This window comes from Epinephelus lanceolatus, chromosome 13 (genome assembly GCF_041903045.1).
Source record: "Epinephelus lanceolatus isolate andai-2023 chromosome 13, ASM4190304v1, whole genome shotgun sequence".
Taxonomy (NCBI): Eukaryota; Metazoa; Chordata; class Actinopteri; order Perciformes; family Serranidae; genus Epinephelus; species Epinephelus lanceolatus.
The window spans coordinates 17,318,171-17,341,412 of record NC_135746.1 but is presented as its reverse complement, the minus strand read 5'-3'; the positions used below and the strand labels follow the sequence as shown (position 1 = coordinate 17,341,412).

At 41.6% G+C, this 23,242-nt stretch overlaps 1 protein-coding gene across 1 annotated transcript in view; it reads right to left on the bottom strand.

The window, feature by feature from the left end:
• Positions 1–23,192, bottom strand: part of cdc40 (cell division cycle 40 homolog (S. cerevisiae)) — a 31,017-nt gene extending 7,825 nt beyond the window's left edge. The window contains exons 1-13 of the mRNA XM_033649414.2: positions 22,972–23,192; positions 22,490–22,576; positions 21,025–21,154; positions 20,842–20,928; positions 20,592–20,731; positions 19,605–19,701; positions 19,206–19,345; positions 17,019–17,093; positions 15,950–15,995; positions 12,824–12,925; positions 9,702–9,817; positions 6,352–6,485; positions 25–101 (exon numbers count right to left, since the gene is read on the bottom strand). Coding sequence (XP_033505305.1) covers positions 25–101; positions 6,352–6,485; positions 9,702–9,817; positions 12,824–12,925; positions 15,950–15,995; positions 17,019–17,093; positions 19,206–19,345; positions 19,605–19,701; positions 20,592–20,731; positions 20,842–20,928; positions 21,025–21,154; positions 22,490–22,576; positions 22,972–23,163 — 1,423 coding nt within the window. The 5' untranslated portion in view covers positions 23,164–23,192. The remainder of the gene's footprint in view (positions 1–24; positions 102–6,351; positions 6,486–9,701; positions 9,818–12,823; positions 12,926–15,949; positions 15,996–17,018; positions 17,094–19,205; positions 19,346–19,604; positions 19,702–20,591; positions 20,732–20,841; positions 20,929–21,024; positions 21,155–22,489; positions 22,577–22,971) is intronic.
• Between the last annotated feature and the right edge of the window lie 50 nt (positions 23,193–23,242).

Sequence of the window (23,242 nt, the reverse complement as noted above, 5' to 3'; positions counted from 1 at the left end):
TTCTGCCATGATTTGAGTACTCACCGTTGGGAGAGAGTGTCACAGCTGGCATGGAGTGCATGCTGGGCTCAGCGATGTACTTGAAGTCCACAGGGATGTCCCTGAAAAAGGCACAAAGCTCTGTGAGTACACTTGAAGATGGGTTAAACACGGGATGAGAGAGCAACCTCAGCAGCCCCGAAGCGAGAACAACTCGAAAGGAAGGAAAAAAAAAAAAGAAAGAAAAAACACATTCACCGAGCTGCGGTTTGTTTATTATTGCAGCTGCTTATGCCGACTCCAATATGCTTGTTTCTCAAGAGAAAATGGTGAGAAACCAGGCACACTCACCATTACGGCTACAGAATGTAAATAACTCCATGCAATCTGAAAGGAGCTTTTGATGCTGCACCGCCGACTGTACCGCCATCCAATTATTTATTAATCCCTTCGCTCTTTCACCCTGTGCTCCCCCCTTTCCTTTAAGCTCTGCTATATCTCTCCGCTTTGGGAGAGATAGGAAACTTGGATAGTTGATCTTAAGAGAAGATCATTCAAATCTACAGTACTGTGTGTGTGTGTGTGTGTGTGTGTGTGTGTGTGTGTGTGCGTGTGCCATGATGACTGCATGCTGATTTCCTCTCTTTGTACACAGCTGACCTGCAGCAAACTAACTGAATGAGTGTAACTAATGTGTCTTCCTGCCTTAAACTGTGTGTGTTTGCATCAACTAAGTGCCCTGTTCTCATTTTGTTATCCACTTAAACCGAATCCATGTCTGTGCCTGAGATGAGAAACAGCTGGAGCAAAGTGACTGCACCGAGAACGCACAAGACCAAAGACAGGCTTCGAAGAACTAAAAGACGAGTTAAATGAGAAATACAAACCCCTGTTCACATAAAACACACAATTCAAGCTCATACACACACACACACAATCAGACATTAAAGGGGCGCCTGGGTTTGTCAGAGCCAATGTCTGCAGACACGCCAAGCCAAACTCTGAAAGGATAACAAAGCTATCAGATCTCTTCTTCTGAGCTCCAGAAATAACCAGTGTGAATGTTCTGTTGTCTGGAGAGCGATGTGAGAGGAAGAAAGGAAAACACAGACAAACAATCTTATACACTGGGGATACTCATTAATAATAGATGATTGATAGTTGTTTTCTGTGTTCCACGTCGATCAAGATATGGGACAATGGAGAAAACAGCATTTTTATATAATTTATATGTGAACTTTAGTTTGCCAGGCGTAATTTCTGCAGTGAGCTCGAGGTTAAGTTTTCTAATCAGCTTGCAGGAAAAAAATGTCACGACGGAAACAAGAAAATCTTTGAGCTTCTCTTCAGAGGGAAATGAAACAGACCATCTTTGTTTGTTATTTGGAACTAATGTGAAAAGAGGATTTCACAAAACATAATTACTATTGACAAAAGAGTAAATTGACTTTTTATCTTTCAAACGATTGCAACACTTCTGCTTTGGTAAAGTCGTTTGAAGGGTAAACTCTGTATTTTTTAACCTGAACCCAACTTTCCCATGTTTGGTGTCTGAGTGACTAATGGGAAAAACAGTTTTTGAAATTAATCCAGTATTAAGCAAGACTGCAGCGGCGAAACAGGCTGCAATGTAATCATTCGGGGCCTGTTCAATTAACGTCGCCTTAAAGTGCTGATTTTTGCCACTGACAGGATCAGATTGTTATTTTAAGGCCTGATAAACTATTTTATCATCGATCACGAAACTTCATTCAAAGTCAACAGAAAGAAAATAAAACTCACAAAAACCTTCTTGGTTCATCTTTCCACTGTTCCAACAATCACTAGCTCTGGTTTGGTTGGAAAAAAAAAAAAAACATGCTGAAATTACTAGGGCTGCCCCCGACTAAGAATTTTCCTAGTCGACCAATAGTCATCATTTAGGGCCATTAGTCGACTAGTTGCCCGCATGTTTACAATATTAATTTATTTATTAAATGATATATTTTGGGCGGGGCAACACAATGGTTTGAGTTGAAGGTGTGAGAAAGAACAGTATCAGTAACATTGTTAACACTGTGCTACATTACAGAGAAATACAAAACCGTACTAATGAACCTTCATTAATATAGGCCTATATTTTATCTACAAGTGCATGTCACACACTGAGCGAGCCGCCTGTTAATGACGCTGTCGGCAAAGCAGTAATGATTGTGCTAAGTGGCTAATGGGCATGTAGCTACTGACATGTTTCAGATGATACGTTATGTTTGTAGTCTACCAATGAAGATGAGTTTACATAACACCTTGGGTTCGTCCTTCATCTTCTCAAAATGATCCTACACTTTGGATTTCCTGCCCGACATGTTATTAACTAGCCTGTGGAATAACGGAATGTACCAGCCCTGGAAATTAGGGGCCGTACACATGCTGCGTCTTTAACCACCTGGAAAACGTGAGGTCAGGTGTTTGGCTTGCCAGTTTTCAAGGGCGTGGCGGCAGGTTGCATCTGAGGTTGCTAGGCGCTGTTTATAAGTGTGTAGGCCTATTGTCTGTGGGACAGATGTAAAGCTCTGGGTAGCCCTGCACTAACATGATCAACTTTTCCGTGTTTATCTGACTGAATATTTACAGAAGAAGGGTAAGATATCTGTCGGTTGTGATTGGTTTGTAACGTGACTCCTGTCTGACTGCTGAGCATGCATGGCCTTCTTTTTGACAAGGCACAGCTCCTAATAGAATTTCATGGGTTTTTGATTTTGTTTGTTTCTCTTGCCGACAAATGACCTTTCTGGTCGACTAACGTTTGGTTGCCTACTAGAGGGCAGCCCTAGAAATTATTAATAATTTTAATGGAGTCTGGTGGGTTTGGCAATGGTGATTTCTGGGTCGTTTCTGGTGAGACAAAAAGGATCTTACTCTTTAACAAATAGGTCTGTCTCTGTAGGGTCATTCATTTCCATAGTGTTGTCAGACACTCAACAGTCTGAGTCTGTCAGTGGCAAAAAGAAGCACTTTTAGTGGACGTTAATTGACAGTGCAAACATGCTTCATGTGGTTACACTGCAGCCTGTTTTGTTCCTGCCAGCTGCAGTTCTCTCACTTAATACTGGACTATTTCCAAAAACCATCTCCCCCTTTAGTTAGACACAAAAACACGGGTAAATTGGGACCAGGTTGGAAAATACCAAATTAGGCTTTAATGGGCAAATATTTACATAATGTTAATTTGGGTTGGCAGGGGGCTTTTTTAAAAAGGTCAGGACCATCATGAATGTCAATCTGGAGGGAAATTAAGTACTTGGATGAAAGAGCAGTTCAGTTTCCATTGAGAGCGATTCCAACATGTCCTTTGCTCTATCTGCCATTTAACGTCTTCCTCTATCCTTTTTTCTTGGTCGATCATCACTCTATATGTCCCTCCAAGCTCACCGTTCATCACTCTCGGAAAGATGTCTTTATTATCAAGAGCTAATTCTCCTTGTTGGTACAGTGCAGACCATTTCATATTGATTGTAATCCTCCTCCAACGTGTACACCAACTCTCACCTCCCCAATGATAAACCTCTGCCTCAAATTAAGTCGTTTCCTCACAAAACTTTTGAGTATGTGTATGAAATGAGGATTGAATTTAAATTAAAGTAGGCGTTTGTAAAGTGATGGCTTTCGCTTCTCCCCTCTGCCAGTCTCCACTTCTATTCTGGAGATATGAGACTGTTCTGGTAATTTCAGCCTAACGCTTCTATGTACCAGCTCTCACAAGAGGGGTTAGCTAGAGCTCAGAGCCAGGTGGTATCCGTGGGAGAAAGAGGGACAGTAAAGCCATTCTTTGGCTGAGCATACCACTTGTCCGTTCGCTCCCACGCTGCACTTAAAAAGCTCATGGGAGACCCTCCTCCTAAACAAGCACACAAAGTAGACTCTTGGGATATGATTCTTTTGCTTCATGTTGTTCTGCCGACATTTTATTCTGTCCTTCAACGCTGGCTTCAAGAGTGTGTGAAAAACAAAACATTTTTTCACTCGTTAATCCCCATCTTTCACACTCTGGAGGAACAAGACGAGCTGGGAAGAGCTGACAAGATCAAAAAAGAAAAACTACACAAACGGTTGTCCTTTGGAAAAAAAAAAAAAAAAAAGCCCCCTCCCCCCACCCACTTCTAAGAATCCAAAAGAAGCCATTTTATCAGCTGGTCTTTAAATATTTATTATCTTTGAGCAATAAATACCACAGTTTGTATATCACCACAGGACCCCTGCCTAATCTGCACGCCACTCTTGGTGGTCTCTCAATTGGCCGCTGAGCAGGGACTGTGTGGAGAGACACTGTCTTTACGATCCCCGAGCCACAGAAGTGTATATGGTGAACAGTTTTAGCATTTTGCTTGTTATCTTTTTTTATCTGTCTGAGAGAATGACGTCATCTGTGATTGATCAACTAGCGGACTGAGCTGAGGTGCATCGATTCGCTCAGCCACCGCTTGCCCCGTTCAATATCTCTCACAAACACATTGACTACAGGCCGGCCCTCCATTCCATGCACACAGTAAAGTATATGGGCAACTTTGCTGATGATTTACCAGCTCTTTTTCATTCAAGGAGCAACATCCTTAGCCGAAAAAATGAAGCCAATGTTTAATTGCCAAAAACTGCAGTTCCTTGAATGACCACATGAGGCTGGCTCCAAAAGCTAGTCAATCCCCACAGACCCAATGTTAAGATGCCCAACTATACAGCAGAAATAAATATGGGTTTGGTCTCCATAGCTAATTTCTACATTTATGACAACTGTAACATACATACATTTTTATATAACTCACCCCTTTACATTTTACTATGGTTTAAAGTTATGCATATTTATTGGCAGGGCTGCTTTGATTGACAGGCTGTCTGTGAGGCATCGTTACAGTCTATAGACCCTTTACCACTTCCTGTTCAAGGCGGGAATATCACGCCATTATTCTACCTCACCGTTCTGTGTAAAAGTATGATTGTGGAATGGGGGGACAGAGTTGTCTCACCTCTGAGTTGCGAGCAGCGTAAGTAACAGTAACTATGTCTTTGTAAATGGGACAGCCAGCAGGACCAGATTTGACGTGCTATGTGTGGGACCCACCCCATGAGATTTAAAAAGTAGCTGACATCAGCTGGCAGCTAACTCAAAGAAGAACAGCAGCTGAAAATCCACAAATTGGGAAAACAAAGGAGGTCTGGGAGCTCCTTACCCTCGGAGCAGAGGACGAGATCAGCCGCCATATAACAAAGACCATAAATGGTAGTTACTGCCATGTTTGCCATGGTTATTGTTGAAAAAGTGCTGCCGAAGCTACGTTATGTGTTACACTACAGGTCAACGTCCGTCACTGCTCTTTTTATTCCGCAATGTGAGCATGGTGTCTTAACTCACACGTTGGAACGTCATGACGCTGCTGTTGTTTGGGCATGTAGCAGCCCTACAGCGCCATCTCTGTGTAAAAAGGGCTTACGAGTCAGCTCCACCCTCTTGTCCACATATGGTCACCCCCTCAGCAACTATCACCACAAACCACCACAAATAAAATCTAATTCTATGGGAAACACTGAATGAAAATATCTATAAGTAAATAAACTTCTAGGAAACACAAGTGAACACAGTTTTTTTAATAACACAAGAGATTCTAAACAGGACAATTAGCCTTAAACTTTATCTGACCTGCCAGTCATCCCAGCGCATCTGCCTTCGAGTAATTTAATATGTGGAAGCATGCCAAAATGCTTATTTATTATTAAAATATACAATTGGCAACAGGGGCCAGGCTCACAGGGGTTACTGCTGGAGCATTGTCAATGTACAATGTTAGCTCCAGGGGGAAAAAAAGAAACCCCCAGTGCAACAGATGCATGTAAAGCAGGCACACCGTGGCAGAGTCTGTGACTCAGAACAGATTAGCAGCACAGCTGTGTGAGCTTTGTCCAAGATAAGGTCGTCTGGAGGTTTGTTCATGTCTGCTCTTCTTGTGAAGGACTAATGGAAGGAGCAGTGAGCAGTGCAGGTTATCTTCACTGGGCAGCATGATACACTGATGATATGTATTTCTCAAATGTTTTCCCTGAGTTCTCTTGTAAAATGTTCCCTATGAACTTTCTTGCTGCCACATCTACTGCATTTGCATTTCAAATCACACTAAACACCTTCTTTTCATAACTTCATCAGTTTTTAACCTCAACCTCTGCAATGTTGGTTGACTGAAAAAGAATACTAAATAATCAGTTTCTGCTTCACATTCATACCGTTAAAGCTTTTCGGCAAAATGCAACCAATCTCCCATTCGGTATTTGAGGTTATGTGCCTTGCTCAGAGCTACACTAAAAAACTGCACCACAATAGTATTTCTGGCAGGAGTCTGTACTTACCACTCCCAAACTCGAAGACTCTTGTCGTCGGATGTGCTGACAAACCGACGGTTCTCGTCAACGAAGGTGATGGTGTTCACGGCTCCCAGGTGACGGTCGTATTCCTGAACCACCTCACCTGTCCTGATGTCCCACTGACAGAAAACACAAGGCGCAGAGAGCGAAACAGACAGAGAGGAGGTAAACACATTTATCTATGACAAGTTGAAAGAAAATAAAATGGATTGAAATGGATTCACAAAATCCCATTTCACTGCACTATTTCCGTACTCTTATGGGGTGCTGATTACCAAAATATATACAACCCTGACTCCAAAAACTTTGGGACAATGTAAAAAACTGACATGAAAACAGAGTGCAATGATAAGCAAACGTTTTTTTTGACCGTATACAGTGATAAACTTTTTTTTTGTTGTTGTAATCATACACTCATGCTGAATTTGATGCCTACGTTCCGAAAATGTTCGGGCAGGGGCAACAAAAGACTGGGAAAGTTGTGGAATGCTAAAAAAAAACGCCTGTTTGGACGTGTTAATCTGTAATAGATTAAAGTATCATTATTGGGTATGAAAGGGGCCTCCTCAAAAGGCTCAGCTGTTCACAAGCAAGGAGGGCACGAGGTTTACCACCGTGAAAAACTGCATTGGCAAATAGTCCAACAGTTTAGGAACGTTTCTCAACAGACAGTTGGAAAGAATATTGTGTATATATGTATATATGTATATATATATATATATATATATATATATATAAAAATCTGTAATGTCATCAAAAGATTCAGAGAATCTGGAGAAATGTCTGCACGCAAGGGGCAAGGCTAAAAGCCAACACTGAATACCCAAGACCTTTGAACCCTCAGGCTGCACTGCATTAAAATCTGACATGACTGAATAGAAGATATTACTACAGGGGCGCAGGAACACTTTGGAAAACCATTGTCGGGAAACACAGTTCTTCACTGCATCTACAAATGCAAGTTAAGACTCCACCATGCCAAGTGACAGCCATATATCAACAACATCCTGAAATGCTGCCGACTTTTCTGGGCTCGAGCTCATATGTGATGAACTGACACAAAGTGGAAAAATGTGCTGTGGTCTGACGAGTCCAGTCCACGTTTCAAATTGTTTTTGGAAATCATGGCTGTCCTGTCCTCGGGGATAAAGAGGAAAGGGAACATCCAGATTGTTACCAGTACAAAGTTCAAAGCCAGCATCTGTGATGGTATGGGAGAGCGTTAGTGCCCGTGGCATCATGGGTAGCTAACTTGCACATCAGTGAAGGCACAATGAATGCTAAAAAGGTACATACAGGTTTTGGATCAACATATGCTGCCATCCAGACGATTACTTTTTCAGAGATATCCCTGATTATTGCAGCAACACAACGCCAAGCCACATTTTTCGAGTCTAACAGCATTTGCACACTGCATCTGCTTTTTTCGTCTGTAATTTCGTCATTTCTAAAAATAAATACGACTTCATGTTGTGTCAGTCTGGTTTGGATGTTGAGTCTAAAACTTTCATCTGTCAATGAAATTATCGGAAGAGGTACAATTTGCTGTGTTTTTCGCATCAGTCAGAAGCCTTTAAAGACATGTGACCAGAAGAATCAGTGACGAAAATGTGGTGGTGAGACAGCTGTGACAAGACAGAGGAACTGGGCGCACAGAATCATTTCATAACTCAGATAGCTCACGTTCAATAGGTCAGATAGTAATAATCAGGTGGATGGTGATGAAGAGGAGGAGGAGGATGTGGATCGCACACAGAATGTGGAGACAGAGATGGAGCACTGTTAAGCCCCTTCATTCAGCTGCAGTGCCAATTGCAAACTTTCACAAAGAATAGAACAATAAAACGCATCTGTGTGCAAGGTTTCTGTGTGTAACGATTAAAAATAACATATCCGTAAAAAAGGATTCAGTGTGCAAAGGTCTTAACAACAGCGTGGCTTCGTAGTAAACGAATGCGGGTACTAGACTGGCCTGTCTGCAGTCCAGTCCTCTCTCCTATTGAACATGTGTGGCCCATTATGAAGTGCAAAACACAGCAACGGAAACCCGACTGTTGAGCGATTGAGGTCGTATATTGAGCAATAATGGGAAAGAATTTCACTTTCAAAACTTCAGCAGTGTCCTCAGTTCCCTAAATGCTTACTGAGTGTTGTTAAAAAGGAAAGATGATGTAACACAGTGGTAAACAGGCCCCTGTCCCAACTTTTTATGGAATGTGTTGCAGGCATCAAACTCAGAATAAGTGTATATTTACCAAAAACAAAGTTTAGCACTTTGAACATTAAATATATTGTCTTTGCACTGTGTTCACTTGAATATAGTCTCGCAAATCATTGCATTTTGTTTTTATTCATGTTTCTTCTTTGGAGCTGGGGTTGACAACTTTTCTTACTGTAGAAAAAGTCGTACGGCGGAGCTGTCGAACAATCACTGAGAGCAGCTTTTAATTGTGCTAATGCAGTGAAATCGCTTAACTGCAGTGGTGTAATGAAACAGAGTAGCTATCAAACAGGCCTCAGTCTTGAACATTCTTTTTTGGAAAACATTATGCACACATTAAAATGTAAAGGAAAGACAACCAGATAGAAACATCCCCCAGGCACCAAACCAATAGGACGCGTTTCTGTCCAAACAGATTTTACATCCAATTCTATTTATGCTGTGTTTTTTAAAATCTAAGCCTTCGGCAGCTCACAGGAGCAGCCATCTGTTCTCAAAACCCAGAAGAGAGCTGCATGATTTAATACTAACCCTGATTATTGTGCCAGATAGTGTAAAAGTGACTACTGTTCATAGGAACAATAACGGGACAAACTTTTTGACACTTCTTGGTATAAATTAAAGAGTAAAGTAGTGAAATAAAACCAAACAGTTTCATATTCATTAGTTCCAAACTCTATGATTATGAATTGTGGAAGATAAAATAATATTTCCACATCAGATCTGTTGAGATCCAAACTTTCTTCTGCAGAGATTCGGGGTTACTTGTTCTCAAAACAGTTCCCCTGATCGTGTGATATCACAGTTATGGATTTCCTACTTTTATCACAGATTGTTCTCTTCTGTTCGCCCCTCTTCCACCTTAATGCTACCCATGATTAATGATTTGCTCCAGTCCTGTCAGCCACTGAACCTCTAGCCACGCACACACAGACACACACACACACACACTTGTGCCGGAAGATGAGGCGGGAGTGTATTTCATGCTCCTGTGGGCACAGGGGGTATACGCAGAAATTCATGTGTGCATCTGTTTGGTCAACTGGGAAATACACTTGAAGTGATGGTGGGAGTTGAATTGAATTGCTGGCAATGCGGCGCACGCCAACTTTACCTGAACAATCTTCTTATCCGACATGCCGGCCACGAAAAGGTTCTGTTTGTCCTCGTCTGGGTTGAACTTGACGCAGTACGGTACCTTCCTGTTGGTGAAGCGGGAGATACACTGGCCTGTGGGAGGAGGGGAGGAGGCAGAAATGAAAGTCAGAGCTCAAGAATAATCCACGGTGGCTTTTTCAGAGAGAGGTACGCTCAAGTTGTTTAAAATTTAGGGACACTGGCTACAACTTTCAATGCTGTGTGCGCTGTCCCTGCAGGCAGTGACAGCTCAGCCAGAACACAGAAATTTCAGCGTTTCTTTGTATTCATTCAGCGGAGGTGAATCACCGCATGAATGATGCTACCACCACTGCTGGAGCTGAGAAAACAGGAAATTGGAAATGACTGCAACACCAAGAGGCCCTTAAGATAAGAATGAAGGCTTTTCACTGACATAATTTCTGTATTACGTCCAGTGTTTAACTGCAAAATGGACATGGGATAAAATACTAAAATCCCTTCCTGTGCATCACTGCTACTCAGAGCTGCAAGACAGAAACCATTTACATTTTCACTTACACAAAACAAACCCACAGCAACTGATAGGGACATATTTTAACAGGTAAATTAACTCTAACAGAAGTATTAGGCTGTGGACTCAAGGAGCATCCTGTTATCAACAAGTGGGGGATTTAACTCTTTTCTGCCCTCTGCTGGACTGGCACTCCTGAGTTTAGAGGGGTGGAAACTGAGAGGGGAAAAGAGGACAGGGAGCCATATGGCAACAGTGACATCAGGGACCAACATTGTGTGTTTGTATGTCACTTCTCAATGTGTCTTTGTCAGCACTACCAGATCAGAATTCCACAAAGACTGTGTCAGAGATGTCGGCTACATTCCTAAGGATACATAGCTTGTAGTGCTGAGGAATTGCACAACTGGATTTTAAGGCCAATTTGGCTCATGTTAAATGTTCCTCTATGGCCCCTTTCACACTGGCTGTTCAAGGAGGGAATGTCACGCTGCTTGCCGCTCTGTATAAAAGATACAATCGCAAAATGTGGGGATGCCATTAAGCCGGCAGCGGAGGTAGGAACAGTGCCGAATTGATGTCAGTGTAAAAGGGGTAGGCTGCACGACGGGACCGGTGTGACGTGTTATGTGTATGACCCACTGCCAGGAGTTTTAAAAACCAGCTGGCAGTCACATAGATAACTGATAAAGCTCTCACTCTTACTCAGTGGTCTCAGTCTCACTCATAGCTAGTAATGACATCGAATTGCAATGTGTAATAGGCTGTCCATGGACTTTCTGGACTCCCTGAATTTAATTTATGTCTCTTTTTTAATTATTGTTATCTATCTTTTTTTTTTTTTGTTTGTTCTTGTCTTGCAAGATTTAGATGTCAGTAATTTGTATACTGTTAGTATTATTGCTGTGTGTGTTGTGCTTTCTTTGTCTTTCCAGCTTTGCAAAAAGTTCAATAAAAATATATCTGAGAAAAAAAAGCAGCTAGCAGCAGTTAGCAGCTAACTCAAAGAAGAAAAGCAACCCAAAATGTCAGCAAACTGGAGAGACAATAAAGTTCGGGAGCTCCCTACCCTCCGAGCAGGGGACAAGATCAGCCGCCATATAACAGAGACAATAAATGACTGTTTTTTGTCATGTTATGCCATTGTTATGGTTTCGAAAGTGCTGCCAACACGTGATATATATGTCACACTAGAGGCTGATGCTGCCAGTTACACATCATATCCTTCATGCCTCTTTTGCTTCTGAAATGGCGTGATGCTATCTATCATTATGTCTGCGTTATTTGGTTCTGGATAAAAAAAGCAAAGTCGATATAATGAAGGGTCTTTGTTGCAGCCCAATTACAAGATCTCTGTGTAAAAAGGGCTTATATTAACAGAATACTCCATTCCTACAGACACAAACAAATTTATGCATGTGTCAACTAAAGCCTTATTCACACAGGACTAGTATTACCTGGGGACCTCTGGCAATTTGCAACAGTTGTGGAGGTTGTCTGTGATTTTAATCCCCTATGAATCTGTCATGTGTCTAATTTGTTCAGTCAAAATGCCACTGCAAATCTCAGAAACTTTCCCAAACACAGAGGTCGTGTGATAATATTCATCCTGTGTGAATTGTTTTTTCAGTGATTTGGGGTCGGCCTCTGTCCCTGTTGAGAATTATGGAGCCTGCGTTGACAATTCTAATTGAAAGTTTTACAGCATTTTGGGTGCAGGAGGCTCATGTCGCTACACAGCATGGAGACACGTTCGCAGAAAGGGCAAGCTCAAATCAATAAGAAGAGCAACATCTCAGATGGATGATGAGATGACTGACATGTGACAACGTGTAGCAGAATTGCTTCTGTTTGTTTATCCCACATTTCAAATGGCTGTGTGCATCATGTTCAGGGGTTAAGGTCAGTAATGTCAGATAATGTCTGAATCAGATAAGGTCCCCAGGTAATACAAGTCCTGTACGAATGGGCTTTACATTTATTTTTATTTTCTTTTAATTGATTAATCATTGGTTCTATAAAATGACAGAAAAAAATGAAAAAATTGCCTTTATAATTTCCTGAACACCAAGGTGACATCTTCCAATAGCCAAAAATCCTAAAATACTCAGTTTTTTATCACAAATAAAACAAATAAATCAGCAAATCTGAACTTCTTTGAAGAATGCCTCTCAAAATGGGTGTTAGTCGACAGTCTGTGTGACGGAAGAATCAGTCACAACCTGGCTGAAATGTATTTCTGACTTTATAGAAACACGCTTGCAAGTTCTGCAGAGAAATTTATGCTACAAACAATTACATAAAGAAGCTGAAGTCTGCGCTATCATTCACTATTATCTGAGATCAAGGTTGTATTTGACTGCACTGCGGTGTGTTATTATGTCCCCCCATATACATCTCCTGAGTGCCGCTGAGATAGAGTTTCCACTCACAAAATATCTGGTTAAAATACTGAAAACCCTCACCAGACACTCAGACGTATTGTACGAGTGAGATATTTATGTGGAGTACATTTTCCCTCAGTTCAGTCATTTTGAACAATCAAGAACAAGAGGATGTGTGAATATTAGAGAGGAGTGCACTGACATCAGAGTGGCGGAGCCTACCTGTCTCAGTGTCCCAGAGTTTGAGGTAGCGGTCATAGGCAGCGCTGAGGAACTGGGTCCCAGTGTTGTTGAAGCAAATATCTCGCACTGCTTTGCTGTGGCCTGACAGAAGCAGAGGAAATACACACATTCATTACATATAAATAAATACAAGCTAGACGACAAAATCACTGTGTTCCCCACTCTTGTTACCACGTCTCCCCGCGCTGCCCTCCTTTGAAACACAATTCATTTGAAGAATGTGAAATCTGGTTAAGGGAAATATGGGGTGTTGAGGAAGAGGGATGACGTGGGCTGTGGGATACAAGGGAAATGGAATCTTTAAATGAGCTTGGAGACGGAAGAGGATGAGACAGAAAAAAAAAATTACATGCTCCATCTGTCTTTTCAACCGTTCTCCACCTTCTCCTATTCTCTTCCCTAATCCCAATCTATACAACGCCGTTGGCTTCTACTCACACAGTGCAGGTGATGCGAGGTCCCAGTGGGCTCAGCGCATGCAGGTACCTCCCTTGTTAAAACTGGCTTTTATCAGGACTACACTGTTTCCACAGCGATAACAGAGCCCACTGAGGCTAAGCGCCTGCCTGCTTGCTTGCTCTAACCCGGCTTGCTGGCAGACCAAAGGCAAACGGCACCGCTGCAGAAAGCCTTGTTGGTGTGTGTGTCGTGTGTGTGTGTGTGTGTGTGTGTGTGTGTGCAGGAAAACACAGATACACAAACCACTGAAAGCAGGGCACCCATGTCATCAAATATACCGTTTGTCCCAGACTGCATTCAAACATGAAAATGCACACATAATGATATGCGTACTCACTCATGCCCATCCCTGGGTTAATGCATGCTGTACTGTCCTGTCTTACTGGGTAATTCTGACAAGCTGCATCCGCTTAGAAACAACAGCAACCCATTACAGTGTATGGTTTAATTACAGATAATAATACCCAACATCGCAATACACATAGGGGAGAAACACATAAAATATGAAAAGTGGGACAGCAATAGGGCCGCACAATTATATCACACCTGCCCTGCTTAGTTTGGTTCAATCGAAGTCAAGTTCGTTTGCCCCCTAAATGTGGTTCGTTTGGGCAGGTGTGAACACAGCAATCACACTCAGGTGTGCACCAAAACAACCAGACGGAGACCTTCTTGAAGAGGTGGTCTCAGTCCGGTTACAAATGAACTCTGGTGCGGTTCGTTTGTGGTGAGAACGTGTTCCGACCTGGATCTGAACCAACTGCAGTCACATGACACATTGTTTGTGTTAAACATGAGCATGTTACAGTCCTGGAGGATTATTAATGTGCACCTCCTCCTGTACTGCCTTAATATGCACATTCAGCACATCCAATGCATCAAAACATTGTTTTCTAGTTGGAGCCGCGCCTCATTTTCAAACTGTATGGTTTGACTAAAATGAACAATGACAGCAATATAGTCCACGATGAGCAGCGCTAAAATCAACCTGCGTAGTTGTCCCTCCATTGTGACATTAGAAAGTGTCACATTTATCTTGCAAGTGTACTCTTCTTCAACGTTTGGTTTACTTCCTGGGACAGGAGCTGCAAATTAGCCAAGGCTAGAAACCTGTATGCACTGCATCTACTTTGTATTTTATATTTGAAGCAATGTCTTACGTATTTCTCATTGTCAAATAAAAAATAAAAATAAAAAATAAGACTGCTGTATTTTTTCATATTACAGAAAAATAAAATATCGAAAAATATTGTGCAGCCCGAGAAAGCAGTGAAGAAAACTCGATATTGTTCACAAAAAGGTGTACTTTCTGAAAGTGATCCAAACACATAAGGAGACAAAGAACTTAAATAAAAAATTTTAAAAATCTGAGAAGAATAAGAAATGAATACAAGCAGTTTCCTTTATAATTGGAGTCGTACCAAATGTCTTCTTTATTGTTTTTACATTTGAAGCTTTTATGGAGGTTTTCGAGCGAAGTTTTAAATGTGTCATCATATTTTATGACATCATCACCTTTGTGTGCGTCAAGCTGGAAAGCAAACAGTTTTTGACCAAAATAAAAATGTTGTTTTTGAAAAGCTTAACACCAAAAAACACGGATTGAAGTTAAGTATTTTGTTAGATAAATACATGTTTATAGTTTTGGGAGTGATTACATCCATCTTGTCATTGAATAAATTTTGACTTTTGGATTTCACTCTGGAGTAGTGTTGTGCATAACAGGGTTATTTAATACCTGCACACCCCTGACTCATTATAAGAGCCAATCCACACCACCCAACCTGCAAAAAGATGCATAAATCCACCACTCAAACCCGACCTACAAACCACCTGTGCAGAAGTAACAGCTTGAAAGCTGATGATTTAGAATTCAAATGTCAAACTTCAATGAATGAAGTTTCCAACTACTCGATAAAGCCCTATTTATACTGTCATACATTCGACAGCAGATGACAGAACTGAGAGCAGAGCAGCAACAACAAAGGGAAAACCTAATCTGCTCTCCACAACATAGCCGTTTACTTCTAACACTGCTCTAATGAAAAAAATAATTAACATCATCATGTGCATCTCTGCTGCTCCTCCGACTCATTAACGCCTCAGCCAGTCACTCTGTCAGTTTATTCACCCCTAAACTGTGTTCTCTCTTCCTATACGTCAACTTCTCTCCGTGTCTTGTGCCCTCCCTCGCCCCTCGTTCCCTTCGGCCCACGGGCTGCTGAATTATGCATATTCTGTGAAGGAGCTGACAAGCAGAACCAAGGCTGCAAACAATCTCTATTCAGACAGCGTGCTGTCTCTGGGATGAGTGTAAGAGTGACCTGCACACATTAGCCTAAACCCCCTCTAGACCCCATCTATTCCAAAAATAAATAAATAAAATATGCCCACGCTTTCTGTCAGCGGTCAGCAGACGTGTCATTAGTGTTGAAGTAATGCTGAGCTCACAATCTGTCACTGCCGTGTATTTCCCAGACGGCTGCATGCGCTTCAGACCTCGAGCATATTTTATGTCAGCATGTTTGCTGATGATCCATTGTTGTTTCACTTTGTGGGGAATTTCTTCAGATCCTGTTACCATTTCATACAATCAATCATTAACACTTGTCAAAATAAACCAAATAAACACTTAAGATCCCTTACCAATAAATGTCCGTATGCATCTCCTCTCGCTGTACACCTCCCACAGCTGTGGAGAGACGGAGGAGAAATGAGTAAACACAGACTTGTGAAGCTGCAACACTACATTAAATTAAGACAGCGCTAAAAAATGCACCAGGTGGTAGAAGTTGGCTTTGAATCTTCTCAAAAGCAAATCATAAAGTGATTAAACTACAGCTGTGTCTCAATTCAGGGGCTGCAGCCTTCAAAGGACGCAGCCTTCGCAGTCAACGTCGGCCTCAGCCTTTCAGATTCAGATTCAGATTCAGAATACTTTATTAATCCCCGGGGGGAAATTGTTTTTGTTCCAATGCTCCGTGCAAAGTAGAAATAGAAATACAGCATGAATGGAAACAAGAGATAAAGATGAAGATATATTTGTAGACCACATCAGCCAAACCGAATGGTCTGGTCTGTGGAGGATTTTCTGCTTGGATCAGCAGTTGATCTCGCCCTGACCCATTGGCATTTCTGTTACCTAGCAACCAGCTGCGCTTGACGAAAGAAGGAGCAACTGGAAAGTTAGTTAGCCATCAGTCATGAACCTAGAGATTGTTATTGTATTTTTTGATTTAATACTTCAGAAGATGATTCACCGCTAGAGACACCGCCATTTGATACATTTCGGCTAGGACGTTTATTTAGGTAAACTTAATAAATGAAGTTCGTTCAAGCTGTGTGCTTTTAGCTAACAGTAATGTTAACAACAGTTAACTGTTAGCTAGTAAACAAATGTTAGTTAACTTAATATTTAATCAACATCTGCGCGAAATGCATCTTGGGATAGGCTGAGCCATGAAGGATTCATCCATTGCATCCTCCAAATTCTGAGAAAGAAGGCTGCATTTCCCAGCCGCATTTGAAGGAGCCTTCGAAATGGGACAGCCTTGGTCACGCCGATGTGACACAATCGATTTTTAAATGCAGCCTTCGAAGGCTGCAGCCCCTGAATTGAGACACAGTCTATATGCTAGAACAGAACAGAAAACTTGCGTATAATCATTCATCTGCTTCTGTGATGTTTTTAAAGCACCATGTTGCGATTGTTTACCTTGATCTTACAGTCCATGGAGCAGGAGAGCAGCAGATGACCAGAAGTAGGAAATAGTCGGATGGCACTGACACCCTGGAAAACACACAGAGACAAGAGATTGTACTCAACCATATTTCCTTATAAGAATGCTCATCATTGCTACAACACTGCTTTTCTTAACATCAACTTGCAATACCCAATAGTTTTGTGTAGAAAAGACAGAGCGAGTGAGTGAGGCATAATTCCTCAGCTCTTACTACAAGAAGTCCGTTTTACAGTGGGAGGAGTGGGCAGGAAGTGTGTTAGCAACTTTAACTAATATCTAAACATTTGAAAAGATATTCCGAACCATGTGAGCACACCTTTGACTGCATACTGTTATAAGCACCATGGCTATGATTTATATTATTGTTAAAATGTTTATAATATGGATGTCCATTTTCAAATTTGAGACACTTTCAAAGTCACTATTTTTTTTTTAAACATCCACCCATATTATTATCTTTAGGAAATGCCTTTATTTTGAAATTCTGTGTCATTGTCAAACGGCAACAGGCAGATAGTTACCAGTAGCCAGAAGAAAGACGATGAGGATAATGTTATTTGCTCGAGAATACGTCTGCAATGTGGAAATATTTTTGAATTCTGAGAAAATACAGGTCAAGAGACGAAGCACATGTCGTATGTAAACAACGCCGTTATGGGATAAAATACTAAGAAAGCACGATGTACCTGACTGGCCAAGCATCTCACTTTGCTAACTTGTTGCAGCAACACAGCAATATTAGCTGCTGTGTTTCAACAATGTTAGGCTGGAAAAAACGTGCATGCAGGCTGAAATTCAACTGTGCTGTTCTGTTGGGAAACACAGTGACTAAAACTAATGGTGAGTGAGAAAATGTTTAAATAACTAGGCTATGAGCAGAAAAGTCTGCTAGCCCCTAGGCTAATTACCTTACGCAGTGTAGAAGCACTTAAGCTAATAGTGGTGACTAGCAAGAAACAACGGTTTAGTCTATGAACCTTGACAGATATTATTGAGATTAATTTTATACTTCCGTTAAATTATCTTGATCTTTAGGCCGGATAGCCCTGAAGTTTTCAAAAAAGATCATGGTTTGGGTTGAAATGAAATAAAGCACTTTAAAGTGAGTGACTGTGTTTAATCATGGGTTTGGTCGCAGGGACTTATATGAACGAGCTGGGTCTAGATTTGACTTGGTAATAGTTGCAGGTAACAGCTCAGTTCATGACAGATCTCTGCAGAGGCGGGCTGCAAAACTGGACCCGTGCAGGACTCTACTATGGACTACAGTGGTCAAAGAATCCCTAACTGTTGAGAATAAATACACACTATACAATAAACACCACTGTACATCTCAGTGTTTCCCATACAAAGTGCTGTGTTCCTGCTCTTGCTGTAATTTATGCATAGCCAGGCTATTGATATTAAATCAGCTCCTAAGGGGAGCCTTCAGCTGAATCATAATGCAGCCGGGGCAGGTAGATTGTGTGTGTGCGTGTGTGTGTGTGTGTGTGCAGACCATGCTGCCTCTGTAATACTCATAGAAATTAGTTACCAAACTTTCCACAAAAAGTGTCAGAAAACTTTGGTGACACCGTACGGGCCATCCTCCATCTATTATCTCAACATCAGCACTTCCACACGCTTATTATGTTCTCAAACCTCTTTGTATTTCAAATTAGACTCTGAAGGCTGTAACTTCCTGCACAAAGCGGATAGAAGCCAATTTAAAACTTGAGTGATTTCTCTCTCCCTGAAGCACACCGGCAGATCTGAAGCCTGAATCAGATTTTTCTTGGAATAACCCAGTGTTTGCCTTTATATTTGAATTATAACGACGGTATTTTGAATGGGAACAGAATAATCTTGAAGCTGTCAGGGACACACTGCTCGTATACGGCTGTGTTATCATTTTATTCGGAAGCACCCGGGAGGTTTTTACTGGCTGCCTCGCGAATTCTTACAAGGACTGCATAATGGAAAATTCTCTTTATGTATACAGACACCTATGTGACACTGCAATCATTTTCTATATCAGAATGAATTCAAAACAACACTATAATACTTACCATCAGCAAAACCTTCAGAGAGACAATGCTGCAAGGTGTATTAACTGGTACATAATGGAGTAATTAATGTACACACAGAAACACTAATGATCTGTGTCCCCTCCCACTGACCTTGGTGTGTCCGGACCAGACATGAATCTGTTTTTTGGGCAGGTAACACTTGTCTGGAGCGTCTCCAGAACGCAGGTTGACGCCCACATCCTGTGGGATGTGAAGGTAGGACCTGCCCTGGTAATCGTACATGTCTTTAACTGGGGGGAAAACAAAAAGAGACAAAATATCAGGTGAAATGATCCTGTAGCATTTGGATTCATGTTTTAAAGGACACTGGACTGTCTGCTGCATTTAGTTAAAGAAAAGTTCTTAAAATATTCTTAAAAAAAAAAAGTAAATTTGAGCATATATGATTAAATGAGACAACTGATCAAACTTCCCCAGTTGACTACACCTTCAACCTCAATTCTTTAGCCAAAGGTCCTTTAACAAAGATATCTGAGAGGGCCACAGTACCATGGAGAATGGTCTTCTCTTCTGCAGGAGCATCTTCCTCATTCCTGCCCTTCTTCTGCCTCTTGGCCGTGATCTCGTCCAGCTCTTTCTGCTCATCCTGTAAAAAAAAAAAAAAAAATCATCACAACCAGAAAATTACCAAACAGATTTCTTCTCTACAGTGCTGAGGACAGACTATGGTTGTCAGGAGAACCAATACTTCAGTGCCAAGCCGATGCCAAATTCTAAAAATGTGACAGTAATTGTTTCACTTCAGTACCACAGGTACCGGAGATTCGTTCTTCCAGACCTGACAGGGCAGAATATGACTACAAATGTTTTATTTTGCTGTTAAATGCCAGTAGTAGAAGAAGAGCGGCTACCAGCACAAAAGAACACATGGAGGAAGCGATAAGTCCATCTCAACTCGTTGAAAAGAAAAGTATGTTTTCCTGAGGACAGCGTATTTCTGTGTCTTTGTGCTTTGCAATGGGAGCTCTGTGTATTTACACTATGTTTAAAAAGCCAGCAGCCTGACGAGGAGCTGAGCATCTATTCTGCTCTGAGCGCTGCACGTTTGGCTTTTTTTTTTGGTTGCTTAAAGTTAAAACATGTTCAACTTTGACATGTGTGACTTGCCAAAAACAGACTGAGCAACTTGAAGTCAGTTTTCTCTCAGTTGCATGACCCGATGTAAAGGAGATTGCTCAGGGCTACTTTTTTTTTTATTTTTTTCTGAGAGCAGAGGGTTGTGTGGGTGGGCGGGTTCACATGGCTGATGGTAGTGTATGTTAATAAGCAGAAATACAAAGAAACTTTTTGGTGATCTAACACAGGCAAAGGAAAAAGACAGAAGACATTTGATTAACAACAGATTAATCATATTAATGATAGCCAGTGTATCTGGCATAATGCCCAACAGCAATCCTTACCGTCCAAATCTTAAGGGTGCTGTGTTTTTTTGCCTTGCTACTATATCATGTAGTAAGTAATTAAACAAAGCATTACCTCTGATGGTTTAGCCACATCTTTCTCATCTATGTATTTCGCCCACGGTCCAAGGAAGTTGTCGATCTCTCCTGCTTCTCCGCCTTTGATCTTTTTCCTTTTCTCTGACTTCTTCTGTCCGCTCTCAAACACAGTGAGCCCTGGAGGAAGAGGCACTAGATATTATAGTTCTGAATCTACTTAAAAACACTTCATGCCGCATTAGACAGTCGGATTCAGACAAACACATTTAGGTGTGATAAAGCATTACCTTTGTTTTTCTCAGCCTCATCCACAGCACCAATGTAGGTACTGGAGGAGACCTGGTGTGTGTCGACAGATGGATCTAAAGCATAACCTATTAGCAGAGAGGAGAGGGTTGTAAAATGGCCATTAAATTTCAAGGTCAATACACTGACTGTAAACCCATCACACAGGCCACAGATGAGCTTACCATAGGTGTGGAAGGTCCTCCTCTGCTGCTCAAACATAAAGTCGTTGAGGTGAGCAGGTTCTGCGTAGCCGGATAACATGTTCCTGGGGGCAGCCATCTGCTGGCTTTTAAATGGGTTCATTGGCCCAAACTAAGAGGAAGAGGTACAATATCATTAATAAATTATATCAAATTAATATTAAATTAAACTGACTGGATGGAACTACTTTTTCACATGTTCCTTCTGTTTATTTCATATCTAATAAGCATGCCGTCATTATCAGGCCATCTGAATTATGTGACAATAGGTCAATGATAAATAAATAAAAAGGCAGAGCACAAGATTAATTCCAATGAGAAACTGCAGCATTACTTTAGCAAAGCATCATAAACATTTAAACAGAAGAAATAAGGACACTCCAGGAGAAGGAAAGAAACTAGATAATAAACATAAATAATAAACAACTAAAAAGTGTGACAGCAATAACAACAGATATTCTTATATATATGTTACATATGTATTAACAAGCAAGAAATATTTGAGATTGAGATGATAATACGTAATGTGGGTGTAATGGCCAAACAGCTAGGGGAATTCAGTAGTTACAAGCCTACTTAACCAGAACCAGGAAAAGACCTCACCATACACACAGATACACCGATCAGCCAAGACGTTAAATTCACTGATGGATGACCTGAATTACATTGATCATCTTGTTACAATGCAATGTTCTGCTTCAGTCCTTCTTGTGGATGCCATTTGAGGTGCTCCACACACCCAAACACAGCTGCAGACCAAGTATATCCCCTCATGGCAACTGCACTGCACGATTTCAGTGGACCCCCAGCAGGACAGTGACCACGCCACACTGCAAAAACTGTTCAGGCATGGCTCAAGGAACGTGACAAAAGGGCTTAACGCATAGACCTGGTGTCCAGATTCCTCAGATCCAAATGTGATTGAGTATTTGTTGGACGTGCCGATACCACAGGGGTACACCTGATCCACAGTGGGCCCTCCTTGGATCAGACTTGGCTCTGACATGGACACAGGATGTCTGGTTGGCGGCAGACCCTTCGAGTCCTGCTGGATGTGAGGTGGGGTACCAGCATGTCCCATGGATGCTCTATCAGATTGGGTTCTGGGGGAATTGGGAGGCCATGTCGATGCCTTGACCTCTTCACCATTCCTGAACAAGGCTCACTGCCACGGTGTGCGTTGCTTTGAGGGGGGTGTACTTGCTCAGTAGAAGTGTTTGGATGGATGGGGCATGTCAGGTGGCATCCACATGAATGCAGGACCAAAGGTTTCCCAACAGAACATTTCATTGTGACATGATGATTCATGTTATTCACTTCACCCACCAGTGGTTTAAATGTTTGGGCTGATCAGTGTATATGATTATAAACAAGATGTCGTTTGAAATCATGTTATACTTAATATATAATCCAACTCTAGATGTGATCCACTGAGTCTACAACTTACCTCTGGTGCAAACATGGTTTCAAATGTCGGGTTATAGGCGACTTCTTTCAGCGAGGGGTCCAGGTGTGTGCCAGTCTCAACAGACTCCTTAAGTGAACAGGGACAAATTAGCGAATTGGCTCTCATGACTAGCAACACAATACCAAAGTACTGTTTGGTCTAACGGTTGTAAGACAGAAGAAAACAACACCCAAGGCCAAACTGATAATGTTAGTTTTTCGAATGATTAACTGGTTGTTCTCTGTCCTCCTGCTCGACACTCAATGTTTCCCGCTAATCGTTAGCGTTACTAGTTGTATTTGGCGACGTTGACAACTGTTAATTGTACGCATTGAATAATTACTTATTTAGAATGAACTATTGTCAGTTGAAATCGTATGTCTCATTGTGATATTTAATTAAGCATTGTACCGGTAACTGTGTCAAACTTTAACAATCTAACTATAACGTCAAGCTAACGTTAGCTAGCTCGGTTAGCTTACCTTAACGGCGACCTCCGGAGCGGAATTGAGAAGAGCCACAGACATGGTGGGTTCAGACTTTAAAGGTTTCAGGTGAGCCAAAGCGTCCGGGTCCGCTGTGTCCACTTTTTCAGCGGCGGTATTAGACTCAGACTCATTTTCTGAATCTGAATCGCTACCGTAGGAAACGAGGGAAGCGATGGCAGCTGACATCTTGAATGTTGTGAATTCACCGGAAGCTGGAGGGTGGTACTTCCGTTCTGACACAGAAGACGACAAACAAAAAAAAAAA